This window comes from Mirounga angustirostris, unplaced genomic scaffold (genome assembly GCF_029215605.1).
Source record: "Mirounga angustirostris isolate CCGP_5_RB_7025 unplaced genomic scaffold, mMirAng1.0.hap1 SCAF_9, whole genome shotgun sequence".
Classification (NCBI taxonomy): domain Eukaryota; kingdom Metazoa; phylum Chordata; class Mammalia; order Carnivora; family Phocidae; genus Mirounga; species Mirounga angustirostris.
Window position 1 is genome coordinate 40,527,361 of NW_026991717.1, and position 13,528 is coordinate 40,540,888.

General features: G+C 54.7%; 1 protein-coding gene across 1 annotated transcript in view; it reads left to right on the forward strand.

Moving 5' to 3' along the window:
• IGDCC3 (immunoglobulin superfamily DCC subclass member 3) overlaps nucleotides 1-13,528 on the forward strand; it is a 39,955-nt gene that overhangs the window by 23,922 nt on the left and 2,505 nt on the right. The window contains exons 3-8 of the mRNA XM_064569720.1: nucleotides 9,043-9,187; nucleotides 9,493-9,623; nucleotides 10,068-10,205; nucleotides 11,493-11,651; nucleotides 12,802-12,967; nucleotides 13,256-13,503. Coding sequence (XP_064425790.1) covers nucleotides 9,043-9,187; nucleotides 9,493-9,623; nucleotides 10,068-10,205; nucleotides 11,493-11,651; nucleotides 12,802-12,967; nucleotides 13,256-13,503 — 987 coding nt within the window. The remainder of the gene's footprint in view (nucleotides 1-9,042; nucleotides 9,188-9,492; nucleotides 9,624-10,067; nucleotides 10,206-11,492; nucleotides 11,652-12,801; nucleotides 12,968-13,255; nucleotides 13,504-13,528) is intronic.

A 13,528-nucleotide genomic window follows, 5' to 3' on the forward strand; every position in this document is an offset into this window, starting at 1 on the left:
GAGCTCATGGCTTGATCTGGAGGAAGACCTGGAGCCCCCAAATTATGGGCAGAATCATTACAAGCAGGACTTTGAGAGGTTTTATTCTCCTTGGGTTGTAAACGCCCAGCGCAGAGGTGCAGAGAAGGCCCAGATTGCCTCCCCTGCATCAGTACCCCGGGCCTTACAGTCCCTCAGAATCAAAGATCGGCCCATAAAGGTTCGACGCTCTCACGAGCCCTACAGCGGGCCAACAGCTGCGTGCAGGGACTTTCCCAAGCTGAGGCTGGCCTCCCACTGCTCCCTACTTCTCCCCATCCAAGCCCCCGTTTGTCAGAGGTGGCTGCCAGGAGGGAGGGGAGCGATGTGGATTTATGGCTGCTGACTTGAAAGACAAAGTTGCCTTTTGTGTTAGAATTGGGGCTGGGGGGCATAGTGAGCTGGTGTTGGAGTGGGAGGGGCTGGGGTTCGGGGCTGAGGCAGGGGGTAAGGGGCTTGAGGAGGCAAGGTGGCAGACAAAGGGATCCAGAGGCTTCTCAGAGCAGGGTCACCAGGCAAAGGCCTAGAGGAATCGGCAAAGCCGGGCATGGCCTCTGAGACATTGCAGTCCTCTGGGGCTGTTTGTAAGCAGAGACTATCCACCCACACCCATCCAACACCCAACCCCAGAAGTGCCCCAGCCCCAGAAACATACTCTTCGGATTCAGAACCTGAATTCAACGCTCAGATTTCCCTTTGGAAGCTCAGAGAAGTAAATGCAGGTCTTCTAAGTTCATGCTTTCCCCCACCCCAAATGGTAATGTTAACCTCGGGGTTCTTCCCTAACAGTGAAAGTCAGGGGCAATGTGGGGACTGAGATAGTAGGGAGACAGGGACAGAGTGCTGGGGAAGGTGAGCCTGGGCCAGATAACCCCAAGGACAAGACCAAGATCCCTTTGGGGGTTGTGGCAAACCCCCAGGACTCAAGGTTCTCTGCTACCACCTCCCTCTTTCCCGTGCAAGTTTAGAGAGAGGACATTTACAAGTGTTTTGAGGAGTTTAAAGAGCATTTGTGGCGGGACTTGGCTGGCCTCTTTGCCCTCCAAGGGTCACTCTGCCTGGTGGGTCTGGGTGGAGGCCAGAGGAGCCCCTCGGTTGCCTGAGTTCAGCAGGTGCTTTAACTACACCTCAGAGAGCCACATCCATCCCCCGGAATGAGCCTGGCCAATAAAGGCATGAGTTTATGGGCTTCATAAACATTTTACTAGAGAAATCAAGGCCTCAATTACCCAGTGGCCTCTTCCAGCTGACAGCTCGCCTACTGGGGCCCCTGTGAAGCCCCAGGCAGCAGTGAGATAGAAGAAGCTGAGCTTGGTTTATACCTGGCTGCCCCCTCCCCTGGCACGGATGCCCCCTCACCATCCAGGCCTTGCAAATTCTGTCTTTATTCACTTCTCTAGAGGGCTTGAGGTCCTACCACTAATTCTCTGGGCCTTAGCCTCTCTGAGGGAAGATGGCCACCCCCTTGGAAAAGACAGCTTCTACTCCCTCTCCCTCAAGCCCACCGTCCTCTTCTGTAACTTCTCAGCTCCCTTTAACTCAAGATTCTACTAATTTCCCTCAGCAACCGCTAGCAAGGAGTTACTATGTGCTAAGCTCTTTACAGATAGATCTCATTGGGTCCCCTAGTACGGCAGCTTAGCAACGTGAGTGGTTTTCTTCCCTATTTTATACGTGAGAAAGGAGAGGCTCTGAGAGATTAAGTAACTTGCCCAAGGTCACACAGCTAAGAGTGGCGGTGTTGAGTTTTGAATGTCGTTCTGTTTGACTCCAGAGCCCATACCATTTACTGTCCCACTAGCTCGAAAAGCTCTTAGCAAGTATTTCCCCACGAGGAGCTGAAACTCTTGCCGTGTGAGGCCTTCCTGTCACGCAGTGTGCTAGCCCTAGGGTATGATCAAATATGGGCCTTGTCAGTGATCTAAGTCCACGTGACCAAGAGCAGAGGGAGCCCGCGGGGGCAATGCTAGCTAGGCTAGTGCTCAAGATGTCAGGAAGGGGGGCTCTCAGATTGGGCGGCAAGAGAGAAGGCAGCTAGGGGTCTGAGGCCTTGTCTTGGATTTAGACCAGCACTGTCCAATAGAATTTTCTGTGATGATGCAAATATTCTATTGGTGATGTCCCATATTGTACCACTTGTGGCTCTTAAGCGCTTGAATGGTAGCTGGTAAGTCAGAGGAATTGAATTTTTCAATTTGATGCAATTTTAAATGGCCACATGTGGCTAGTGGCTACCATATTGGACAGCTCAGGGATACTCACTGCAGCTGATGGCTGAATCTGCTCAAGGTCCTCTGGTGATAAAAGGCTCAGACCAGCCCCAAGGGGCTCTGGCCATTTCTAGATGCCCTACTCTAAGGGGGACTTGCCTGCCTAGAGCCTGGCTGGAGGAGGGTCTCTGGGCTCAAGGCATCTGAACATCATTTCACATCAAAAGTGGCTGAAGGAGTGAAGGGTGTTTCACTTCCGAAGACGTTTCCCAGGGAACAACCCAGGCCTCAAGTATTTGAAGGGCTGTGTGTGAAGAACAAAACTGTTTGTCTTCTAGAGCAATACTATACAGTGGAAATATAATATGAGCCACATAGCTAATTTTAAATTTTCTACGAGTCAGTCACATTTATTAAAAAAAAGAAACAGGCAAAGTTAACTTTAATAATCAATTTTATTTAACTTAATATATCTAAACTACTATTCCAACATATAATCATTATTTTTATTTTTATTTTTTTTAAGTAATCTCTATGCCCAACATGGGCTTTGAACTCATAACCTCAAGATGAAGAGTCACATGCTGTATCAAGTGAGCTAGCCAGGTGCCCCAATATAATCATCATTTTTAAATTATTAATAAGTGTTTTTGCATGAACCAAGTCTTTAAAATAGTAAATAGTAAAATAGTTAATAGTTTAAAATAGTAAAATAGTAAAAAAAATTTAAAAATAGTATTTGAACTTGTAATCAGTATTTTAAATTATTTTTTAAAGATTTTTATCTTTTTTTTTAAAAGGAAGGACATTCTTTTTTTTTTTTTTTTTTTTTTAAGATTTTTATTTATTTGACAGAGAGACAGCAAGAGGGAACACAAGCAGGGGGAGTGGGAGAGGGAGAAGCAGGCTTCCCACCGAGCAGGGAGCCCGATGCGGGGCTCGATCCCAGGACCCTGGGATCATGACCTGAGTTGAAGGCAGACGCTTAACGACTGAGCCACCCAGGTGCCCCAAAGACTTTTATCTTTAAAGAGAGTGAGTGTACAAGCAGGGGGAGCGGCAGGCAGAGGGAGAAGCAGGCTCCCCACTGAGCAGGCAGCCTGAGGTGGGGCTCGATCCCAGGCCCCTGGAATCATGACCTGAGCCAAAGGCAGATGCTTAATGACTGAGCCACCCAGGTGCCCCAGTATTTTAAATTATTAATTATTACTATCAATTACAATTATTTTTCCAATTTTTAAGTTGTAAAATACACATAAAATTTACTTTTAAATTTTATTAAATTTTAAAGTATTAAGTTTTTAAAACATTTTAAAGTATTAAGTTTAAAAAAATTTTTTTTTTAATTTTAGCACACTCATTGGGGGGGTGTGCAGAGGCAGGGAGGGGCAGAGGGAGTGGGAGAATCTCAAGCACGCGCCCAGTGCAGTGCCCAATGCAGGGCTCAATCTCACCACCCTGAGATCACGACCTGAGCCAAAATCAAGAGTCGGATGCCTAACTGACTGAGCCACCCAGGCGCCCCTGAAATTGATTGTCTTAACCATTTTTTAAGTGTACAGTTCAGTGGCATTAAGTACCTTCGTGTTATTATGTGAACCATCACTACCATCCATCTCCAGAATTCACCTTCCAGAAGTAAAACTCCATTTCTATTAAACAACAACTCTCATTTCCCTATTCCCCCAGCCCTTGGCAGTCACCCCTTTACTTTCGGTCTCTATGAGTATGACTATTCTAAGTACCTCACGTAAGTGGAATCATACAGTGTTTGTCCTTTTGTGTCTGGCTTATTTCACTTAGCATAATGGCCTCAAAGTTTATCCACGTGGTAGCATGTGTCAGATGTCCTTCCTTTCTCAGGCAGAATAATATTCCCTTGTGTGTGTGTACCACATGGGGTTAATCCACTCACCCACTGAGGGACAGACACTTGGGCTACTTCCACCTCTCAGCTGTTATGAATAATGCCGCTGGGTACACAGGTATACAAATAGCTCTTTAAGACCCTGCTTTTAGGGGCGCCTGGGTGGCTCAGTCGTTAAGCGTCTGCCTTCGGCTCGGGTCGTGATCCCAGAGTCCTGGGATGGAGCCCCATGTCGGGCTCCCTGCACCGCGGGGAAGCCTGCTTCTCCCTCTCCTACTCCCCTTGCTTGTACAAGTTCCCTCTCTCGCTGTGTCTCTCTCTGTCAAATAAATAAATCTTTTAAAAAAATTTAAAAAAAGACCCTGCTTTTAATTCTTTCGGGTCTATACCGAGAGGTGGAATTGCTGGATCATATGCTAAGTCTATTACGTATTTTTTGAAGAACTGCCATACGCTGTTTTCCGTAACAGCTACGCCATTTTACTTTCCCACCAACAGTACACAAGGGTTCCAATTTCTCCATATGCTTGCCAACACTTGTTATCTTCTGTTGTTTTTTGTTTTTGTTTCTGTTTTTGCTTTGACCATAGCTATCCTAATGGGTGTGAGGTAGTCTCATTACGGTTTCAATTTGCCTTTCCCTAATGCTTAGTGTCTTTTTATTTTATACCCAGTCTTTGAAATCCAATGAGTATTTTACACTTACAGCCCATCTCAGTTTGGACTAGCGACATTTCAAGTGCTTAATAGCTGGCTACTGTATTGGAAAATGTGATTCTAGAGGGGAAGGTTAGGGGGAGTGGGTAGAAGCAGAGGAGATTCAGGCTTGTCTACAGTGTAAGGAAAAACATTACAATCACCTCAGCTGCCTGAGGAAGGGCTAGGCATCCAGGGTGTCCCTGATCCTTGGTGGGAATGGATATGAGGAGGGGGTTGCCTTGGTGGCCTTTGGAGGAGTCTGTAGTTTGTGGTTGTTCCTCATGTACCAGCTGCCTGGGGCGGGGGTGGGGGGGCAGTTGATGTCTCAGACCCCCAGTGCCACCGGCTTCTGCAAAGGCTGTGTTTTGAACTCTCCATCCTAACATGCCCGCTGATCTTTTTGTCATCATACGTCGGATTATAGTCAGAGAGTGGGAGGCTGGGCTTGGGGGTTGCTGCCAGCTTCCTTCCCAGCACTCTGCCTCGACCCTTCCCTGCCCCTCAGCGTCCCCCTGGAGCCTGTCTAATCAGATCCAGACCTGACCTCGCCAGAGGTCCTGGACCAGGAGGCAAGTCCTCCCTCCCCTCTGTGAGCTGGTCTAGATTTGGCTCTCAGGAGACCCCCCCTCCCCTTGGGTGATTTATAGGGGGTGTCCAGGAATTGTTTCCTGCCTGTTTCTGTTCCCTTCCAGCCCCGTGGATTGCTGGGCTCTCTCTGCCCATCTTGCCCCACCGCCTGGCTGTACCCATGGTGGGGCAGGGAGGGACTGGGAGAGTCGTTCCCAGACGGCCGGGGGACAGAGGTGCTTTCTCCGCAGTGGCCCCCAAGCAGGCCTTTGTCCTCCCTGTCACTCTCTCTAGCCCTCACACCGGAAGGGCTCGCAACCACTGCCCATTACCCCCTCCCGTTACCTGGCCTGGAGTGAGGGACCCAAAACAGTCCCTGCCTAACCCACAGCACCAACGGCCACACGGCACAGCACCACCTTCACGTACACCAGCCACGGACCCAACGCTGCCAACAGCGGCCACAGACAGTGTCTCCAGCTACACCGGTAACCCGTGCCTTCCATTACCCATCACGCCGTGGCTCCGGGATGACCGGTTCAGGGCTCAGGATGCTCAGAGGTCCCGTCCTCAGGCCCACATGCCCAGGGTTGCCCAGAAATCCCCTCCCCAGAGAGACATGGTGAAGGCCGCCTTCCCTCTGACTCTGGCCGGCTAGCACCAGCCAGGGCAAAAACAAACTTGTGAGCCAAGCTGGTCCCAGAGACATGGGAGGAGGCCTGAGTGGCCCCTAGAATCTTTCTCCCACTTCCTAAAGAAAAAAAAAAAGTTGCCTGTGAACGAGGAGTGAATGCAAGATTGTGGATGTGGACAAGGGCCTGTTGATGGAGGCAGTGGGAGTCCTAGCTGGAAGGGCCCCGGGGACTACCTGCTCCCCTTCATTTACAGATGAGCAGACTGGTGTCCGAGGACTCTGCCTACCCCAGGTCTCGTGGCAACCCCCCCTGGACATCTAAGGAACAGATAGGTAGGGGTGTGAGGACGGGGAGGCAAGAAGGAGCCTCAGATAAAGAAGATCACCCCCTCCTACTACATCCCCCTTCCCTGGGCCACACCTGCAGCCCGCTGGGCTCCGAGGGGTGGGACTGCGGAGCTCTCTCTGAAGCTCCTCTTCCCTCAGCCGGCACCATGGTACCAACTCCCAACCCCTTGGGAAGAGGCTGGTCTGACCTGCAGTCCACTCTGGGGTTACCTGCCCTTGGAGAGTGACAACGTGACAAAGTTGCTGGAGAACTAAGGGACCCCTGCAGAGGGCCTGGGCCTCAGTGCCCCCTTCAGAAAATGAAGCGGTTGGCTTTCAGATGAGTGGTTTTCAGGTACTTTTAAAGGCAAAGCTGCCCCTCGAATGACATGTTTGGGAGAACTGCAGTTGCAGAAAGCTGATAGAGAGGGCCGGCGAGGGGCCGCTCTGGTGGAAGGGAAGTGTGGAGAGCCCTGGGCAGGGGGGCTCAGCTGCATCCCAGGGGCCCCAGGGGCCACGTAGGAATCCTGTTGTCCACTGTGTGAAGTACACCAGGCCGGCTTCTTACCTGTGACCACTTCCTGCTTGATCACTTCCCTCTGGCACACATTCAACCCATGCTGTTGTCCTTGTTTGGTTTTGAGGGGAGGCCAGACTTTCCCCATCCCCAACTCCCTGCGAAGCAGCAGTTCTACCCCTAACACTCTCCTCAGGCCAGCTCCTCGCTCCAGGCACCCCCAGGGAGCCCAGGCTGGGGCTAGAAACACAAAAGGAGTTGGCTCCTTAATGAGTCGGCATCTGTAGTCAGCAGAGCCATCAGGCCCCGCCCCAGGTCCCTGGGGGGCTGCGAGCTCTTCTCCAGCTGGAGTGGGGAGGGGGCAGGCCGCTCCCCAGCTCCTGAATGGGCAGAGCCCCTGGGCGTACCGGCAGCCAAGCCAGGAGCCTGGGTGCCCTCTCCACTCCCTAGGCCCGCATCCAACCCTGCCCTCCTGGAGGCTGAGGCCCGGAGGTGGTAGGGGGGACCCAGCAGGGCCTTGGCCCCCTCTCGCAAGCCCCTGGGCTGACCTGCAGGGCCTTGGCCAAACACAGCTTTTGGCCTGAGACAGGGCAGGCTGACCCCACAGTGCTCTCTGGGGATCCTCTCACCAAGCCTGATGGGGCCACCGGCTGGGGTACTTGCCCCCACGTCCTGCTCACAAGGGCCCCCAAGGTGTGCCTTATAAAGGCTCCACCTACGTGGGGCCTCGGGGGATTATCTGCACAGATAATCAGACTAGCCGCGGGAGCTGAGACCTACAAACCCCCGTTCACATCCAGCCGTAGACACGCAGACCACATACGTGGAGACAGCCGCATCCTCCCAGAAAACACAGCCCTGCACACATGTGCAAGGAGCTGCTCACACCCATCAGCTGCACTCCCAGGAGGCCCTGAAAGAGGAGGAGGCAGGGCGGGGGATTTTTATGCATGTTTATATTTAATGAACCACATGCAAATGAGATGGAGAATGCGCCACAAAAGAGTCAGCCCCCAGAGACTCTGAGAAGAAGGGACAAAGGCTCTGCCTTCTGGGGCTGCCCTGGAGTCCAGAACGAGCCGGGGGGCTGAGGGGGCCTGAGATGGGGTGTGCCCACCCACACCAGGGAGCCAGGGCAGGAGCAAGGGCGAGCTCCAGTGCCCGTGCTGCTGTGGGGGGAGGGCTCCTTCTGGGAGGGGACAACTGTCCCAGTTGATGGAGTGCCCGAGGGGAGGGGCTGCCTGCCTGGACAGATGGTGAGCCGCCTTCCCGCACTTGAAGCAAAGTGGATTTTAATGAAATCGCAGCCCCCGTGCTGAAGCTGGGAACCCGCGTGGGGGGGGCGACTTCCCTGGGCTCACGGGGGTGGGGGGGTGGGGGGGTCTGGGGATGGGTGGGAGTGAGGGTGGGTAGGGACACTTAACCAGCCTAAAATGGGGTGTGTGGGGGGGTGCACCATAGCCCCTCTGGCCCTGCCTCTTCAGACCAGAGTTCAAGCAGTTCAGATCCCCAAAAGGTGGGGAGGGGGTCCCTGAATATTTATGACACATTGAAATGTAGATTGTAGGTCTGACAGTCTTCTGAGAGGCTTGTCACCTTGGATGGATATACCACCCTCTCGGGGTGCATCGAGACGCTGCAGAACTGGGGATGGGGGAGCTGAGGAAAGGCAAAAAATTAAAAAAGGCTGCTGGGCGCTGGTAAGCAGGGTCTAATGACTGGTGTCTCTGCTGGGCGCCCCCGGACTAACTGCTTCCCCTCTCTGGACCTCAGTTTCCTATTCTGTAAACCAGGCGGCATAATACTCAGGCCTTCGATGCCTTAGGGGGAGTTTATACAACTACATCTGAAAGCAGCGGAAACAGTGGGAGTAGGACTTGGGAACAGGGCCTTTGTGGATCACCAGCCCAAGATCTCCTTGTTAGAGGCTTGTTGTCCAAGACTTTGTCCAGACCTTTCTCAGCATGTCCCAGCCGTATACCACCCCTTAGGGGGAGATGCTTCTTATGGGGGGAGGCAGGGTCAGTGATGGTGTGTCCCCCCCAAGCCTTTGCCCTGCGTCTGCCAGCCCAGGAAAACTCGCAGCCCCCAGGGCGGGTGAGGTCCGGGGCTCCAGGACATGGGACTGTGACACCCCACCCCTCCTCCCCCTCACATCTCAGCAGTGTGCCTCTTCCATACACACATCCCTATTTTTCACCAGCCATGTCGGACTTCCACGTGCATCCCCAGGCCACTGTGGGAGAGGAGGGCGGTGTGGCCCGCTTCCAGTGCCAAATCCATGGGCTTCCCAAACCCCTGATCACGTGGGAGAAGAACAGAGTCCCCATTGACACGGACGATGAGCGGTGAGCCACGCGTGGGAAAGCTGGAGGGAGGACGGAGAGGTGGGCAGCCCCCAGGGTGGTGCTTCTGCAGCCCTGTTGAGATTAAGTGTCCGTGTGGCTGGCAGGGCCCAGACCGGAGGCTGGCGGATTTATCCGTGAGGACTGTGTGTGATTGTTGGCGGGGCTGGAATTGTGAGAGTCCCAGCGTGGGTCTGAGATGACGATGCTGACTTTGGGACCCGGCTGTGTCTGTGACGTCAGTGTCCCTGCGGCTGATGGTGCCCGTGGTTGTGCTGGTGGTCAGCTCTGCCCCCCCCCCAAAACAGGTACACATTGCTGCCCAAGGGGGTCTTGCAGATCACAGGACTTCGGGCTGAGGACAGTGGTGTCTTCCACTGTGTGGCCTCGAATATTGCCAGTGTCCGGGTCAGCCACGGGGCCAGGCTCACCGTGTCAGGTGAGGGTCTTTTGCTCTGACTGGTTCTGCCCCTAACCAGCCCCCTGACTTCTCCTCACCCTCAGATCAATCCCTGTTCAACTGAGCCCTGGAGACTTGTCAGCCAAGTGCACACGTAGGGCACCTTCTAAGCTCACAGCTCTGTGCTCCTTGTGGTGAGGGTTCAGGAGGGTCCAGAGGCCCACTCTTTGGCTCAGCTCTCCCCAGGGAAGCCCATCCTCTGCTTACCCTGGGGCTCTGCCATTGCTAGAGGGCCCTGCAAGGCTGGGAGCGGCGGGATGGAGGTGTGCAAGGCCCTGGGGCCCCTAGCATCTCCTCTCTGCCCGCACAGGACCTGGTTTCTGGGCTGAATCTCGTTCCCCACTCCCCGTGTCCTGGGTTGTGGGTGGGGTGAGGTGGGAAGGGTCACAGCTGAAGTGAAAAAACATGGCCTCTTCCTCCCAGGCTCGGGCTCTGGGGCCTACAAGGAGCCAATGATTCTCGTGGGGCCTGAGAACCTCACTCTGACGGTGCACCAGACCGCAGTGCTTGAGTGTGTCGCCACGGGCAACCCGCGCCCCATTGTGTCCTGGAGCCGCCTGGGTGAGCCTCATCCTACAGCCCCTGCCTCTCCCACCCCTGTCCCACCCCCTGGGAGGGCGGTCTCATCACCCAGCTGTTGGGGGGGTGGACTTTGAATCCTATTTGTTCTCCATGGGGGTCCGTGCTCTCTGGGGCCCTCCGGAGGGGGTAAGTTTCCCTCTGCTTGGCAGGACTGGGGAGGTCGGCCTGCCCACTACATTCTCCCTCCCCCTGCGCGGATGGCTTAGCTCCCTGGGTTACCTCATCCAGTCCCGGCAGTCCTGCCTTGCTGGCATCAGGCTCTCCAGAACTGTCCCCCCCACCCACCCCCGCCCCCGGCAGCTCTCCTTCCCCCAGGTTCTTTTCCCTCCTGCATGTCCCTGCCCTCGACACCCTGGCTATACTCCCCGGCAGTGCCACTCCAAACCCCTCAAAATCTCAGCCATTTGTCACACCCTATCTCTGGGCCCCCCAGTCTCTAGCCTGGCCCCCTAAATCCCCAGCCTAAATCCCTAGGCAGCTGAAGGAGAGAAGTGAAAGGGTGCAGATGGGCCCACATTGTCTGAGCGGAAAGGTCACTAGGGGAAGGAGAGTCTGGAGGGGCTGGGGTGGGGTCGCATTCACAAGGAGACTGTGCCACATTGTAGCAGCTGAGTGATCAGGGAAGGAGGGGGCAGCAGGCAGGATAATGGAGTAGATTTCACCACTTCAGCCACTGAATGGGGAGCTGTCTCCTTGCATTCTGACTGTGCTAATCTGATCCTGGGGTGGGGGGAGGGCCCAGTCCCTGGGAGAGGCTGGAAAGAGTGGCCTCACCATTAGGAGGAGCCCATAGGCACTGCAAGGACCATCTGGTCCAACATTTCCCAACGCGTGATCTGCAGGGAGGAAAGAATGGCTTGGTGGTCTAATGTCTAACAACTTTGGAAAACAGGTTTAACCAGGTCCCTTTGCTGCGGGACTTCTCAGAGCCTTTATATTAAAGGGCAATGTGACAGTCCACAAGTGGAATGAAAATTTGAGCATGAACTTTTTTCAAGAGAGACAAACCAGGCTGGGAAACGCCCATCTAATCCGAACCCCTTACTTTCTTGAGGGGAAGGGACTTGAAGGTTGCCAGTGAATCGGTAAAAATGCTAGAATTAGAACCCAGGTCTCTGCTGCTAGGCAAGTTTTCAGTGCTGGTCCTGCTGCTTCCACAATGCCCTGATGCTTGGGAGGAAGGGTGCAGAGTGAAAGATTGAGGTTCCCTGGACCATTCCTCACTTGCCCTCTTCTGCACTCTTACCCCCTCCCCTACCTCCTCAGATGGCCGCCCCATTGGGGTAGAGGGCATCCAGGTGCTGGGCACGGGAAATCTTATCATCTCAGACGTGACGGTCCAGCACTCCGGCGTCTATGTCTGCGCGGCCAACAGGCCAGGCACCCGGGTGAGGCGAACAGCGCAGGGCCGGCTGGTGGTGCAAGGTATGGAGCTCCCCAGCCCCGCAGCCCTCTCCTCCTGCCCCATTCCTTCCTGGCTTCATCACCAGCTCTGACCCAAGCTCAGGGCCCTGGACTCCTCCTAACCCTGGCCCCTGCCCCTCTCTGGGCCTCCAGGCCACAAGGCAGCCCCCAGCTCTCCCCCAGGAAGGCATGTGCCGAGAAGGGGAATGCATTCTCGGTTATCGGCCCCTGCATGCCCCTCGGGGTGTCCTTGCCATCCCTCCACCCACGCCCAGTCATTCCCATTTTATAATCTCCGCTGCCTCCCCCAACCCTGTGTTCTTCACACGTGCCCTCTTCCCCACGTGCTGTGCTCCTTCACGCACGCGTGGCACCTGCCCGCTCTCAGGTGTTTGTCATTCTCACACTCACACCCCAGCTCCTGCCACACACACGTGCACATGTACAGCTGGTCTCCAATGTGTCGGGGGGTGTGGGTGTTACCCTCTGAAGCTGATCAGGTCCTTCTGTCCCTCCTCCTGCACTGGGGCTCAACTGTCCCCATGAACTGGGCTGGGATCCCATTCTCAGGGGCTCTCTGGGGTGGTTCCCTCCCAGAGAGCTGGGAAAGGGGTGGGAGATAGGGGAATTAGGAACTTAAATGCCTGTTTGTTTAGCATTCCATGTGCCGTTAATCTGTCCAAATGAAAGTGATGGAGCATTTCATTTCTCGGGTGTTAATGGAAGCTGGAGGCCTGGGATTGGAGGAGGGGGGAACTGAATGTAGGGGTGAGGGGAGCTGGTACTGAGGGCTCATCCATCTCCCCGTCATTACCGCCTTCGAGGTGCAGCCAAACCTATTAGCACATTTATTTATTTAACAATTTCCTGAACAGGGAGCTCAGCTTGATTGCTTTCGGATACAAATGTCAGTCTTTTAAATAGTCATTAAAACGGAGTCCTCTCCTGGGTCTGCCTCGCTGGGGCCAGTGAGCTGAGCCTTGCTGTCATTTCCTGAAGCCTGGGCCAGGGTGGAGGGTGGGCCCCACCTGGAGGATTCTCTAAGGGGCGGACGTGTGCATCCCGAGCCCACCCGGTCCCCATACCCACCCATCCCTTCACTCACAGCTTTCTCATCCCCATCCACCTACCCCTCACGGCTCCTCGTGCTTCTCTCTGCTCCCCACCCCAGCCCCAGCTGAGTTTGTCCAGCACCCCCAGTCCATCTCCAGGCCAGCTGGGACCACAGCCATGTTCACCTGCCAAGCCCAGGGGGAGCCACCCCCACATGTCACATGGTTGAAGAACGGACAGGTGCTGGGGCCAGGAGGCCACGTCAGGCTCAAGAATAACAACAGGCATGTGTGTGGTGCGTGCTGGGGTGGGAACAGGGGAAGATGCGGAGAAGGGGGCCCGGATGAATGGCCTGAGCAGGCTGTGCCCATCCTGCCAGGAGAGAGCACTAAATTGGATCCGGAGACTTGGGTTTGAGTTCCAGGTCTGCCCCTGACTTACGGAGAGACCTCAGACAAGTCGTGTGTTCTGGAGGGGCTCAGTTTCTCCATCTCTCAAACGGGGTGATCTGGCCAAATTTCAGGGATACTCTGGGAGGAGGAGGGGATCTGAGGCTCTCCCTCCCCCTACAGCACCCTGACAATTTCTGGGATCGGCCCTGAAGACGAGGCCATCTACCAGTGCGTAGCCGAAAACAGTGCTGGATCCTCCCAGGCCAGTGCCAGGCTGACCGTGATATGGGCTGAGGGGCTGCCTGGGCCCCCCCTCAATGTGCAGGCAGTCTCCGTGTCATCCACTGAGGTCCGCGTGTCCTGGAACGAACCCCTGGTCAACACCAAGGAGATTATTGGCTATGTCCTGCACATCAGGAAGGCTGCTGGTGAGTGGGGGCTCCGTGGCCCCTT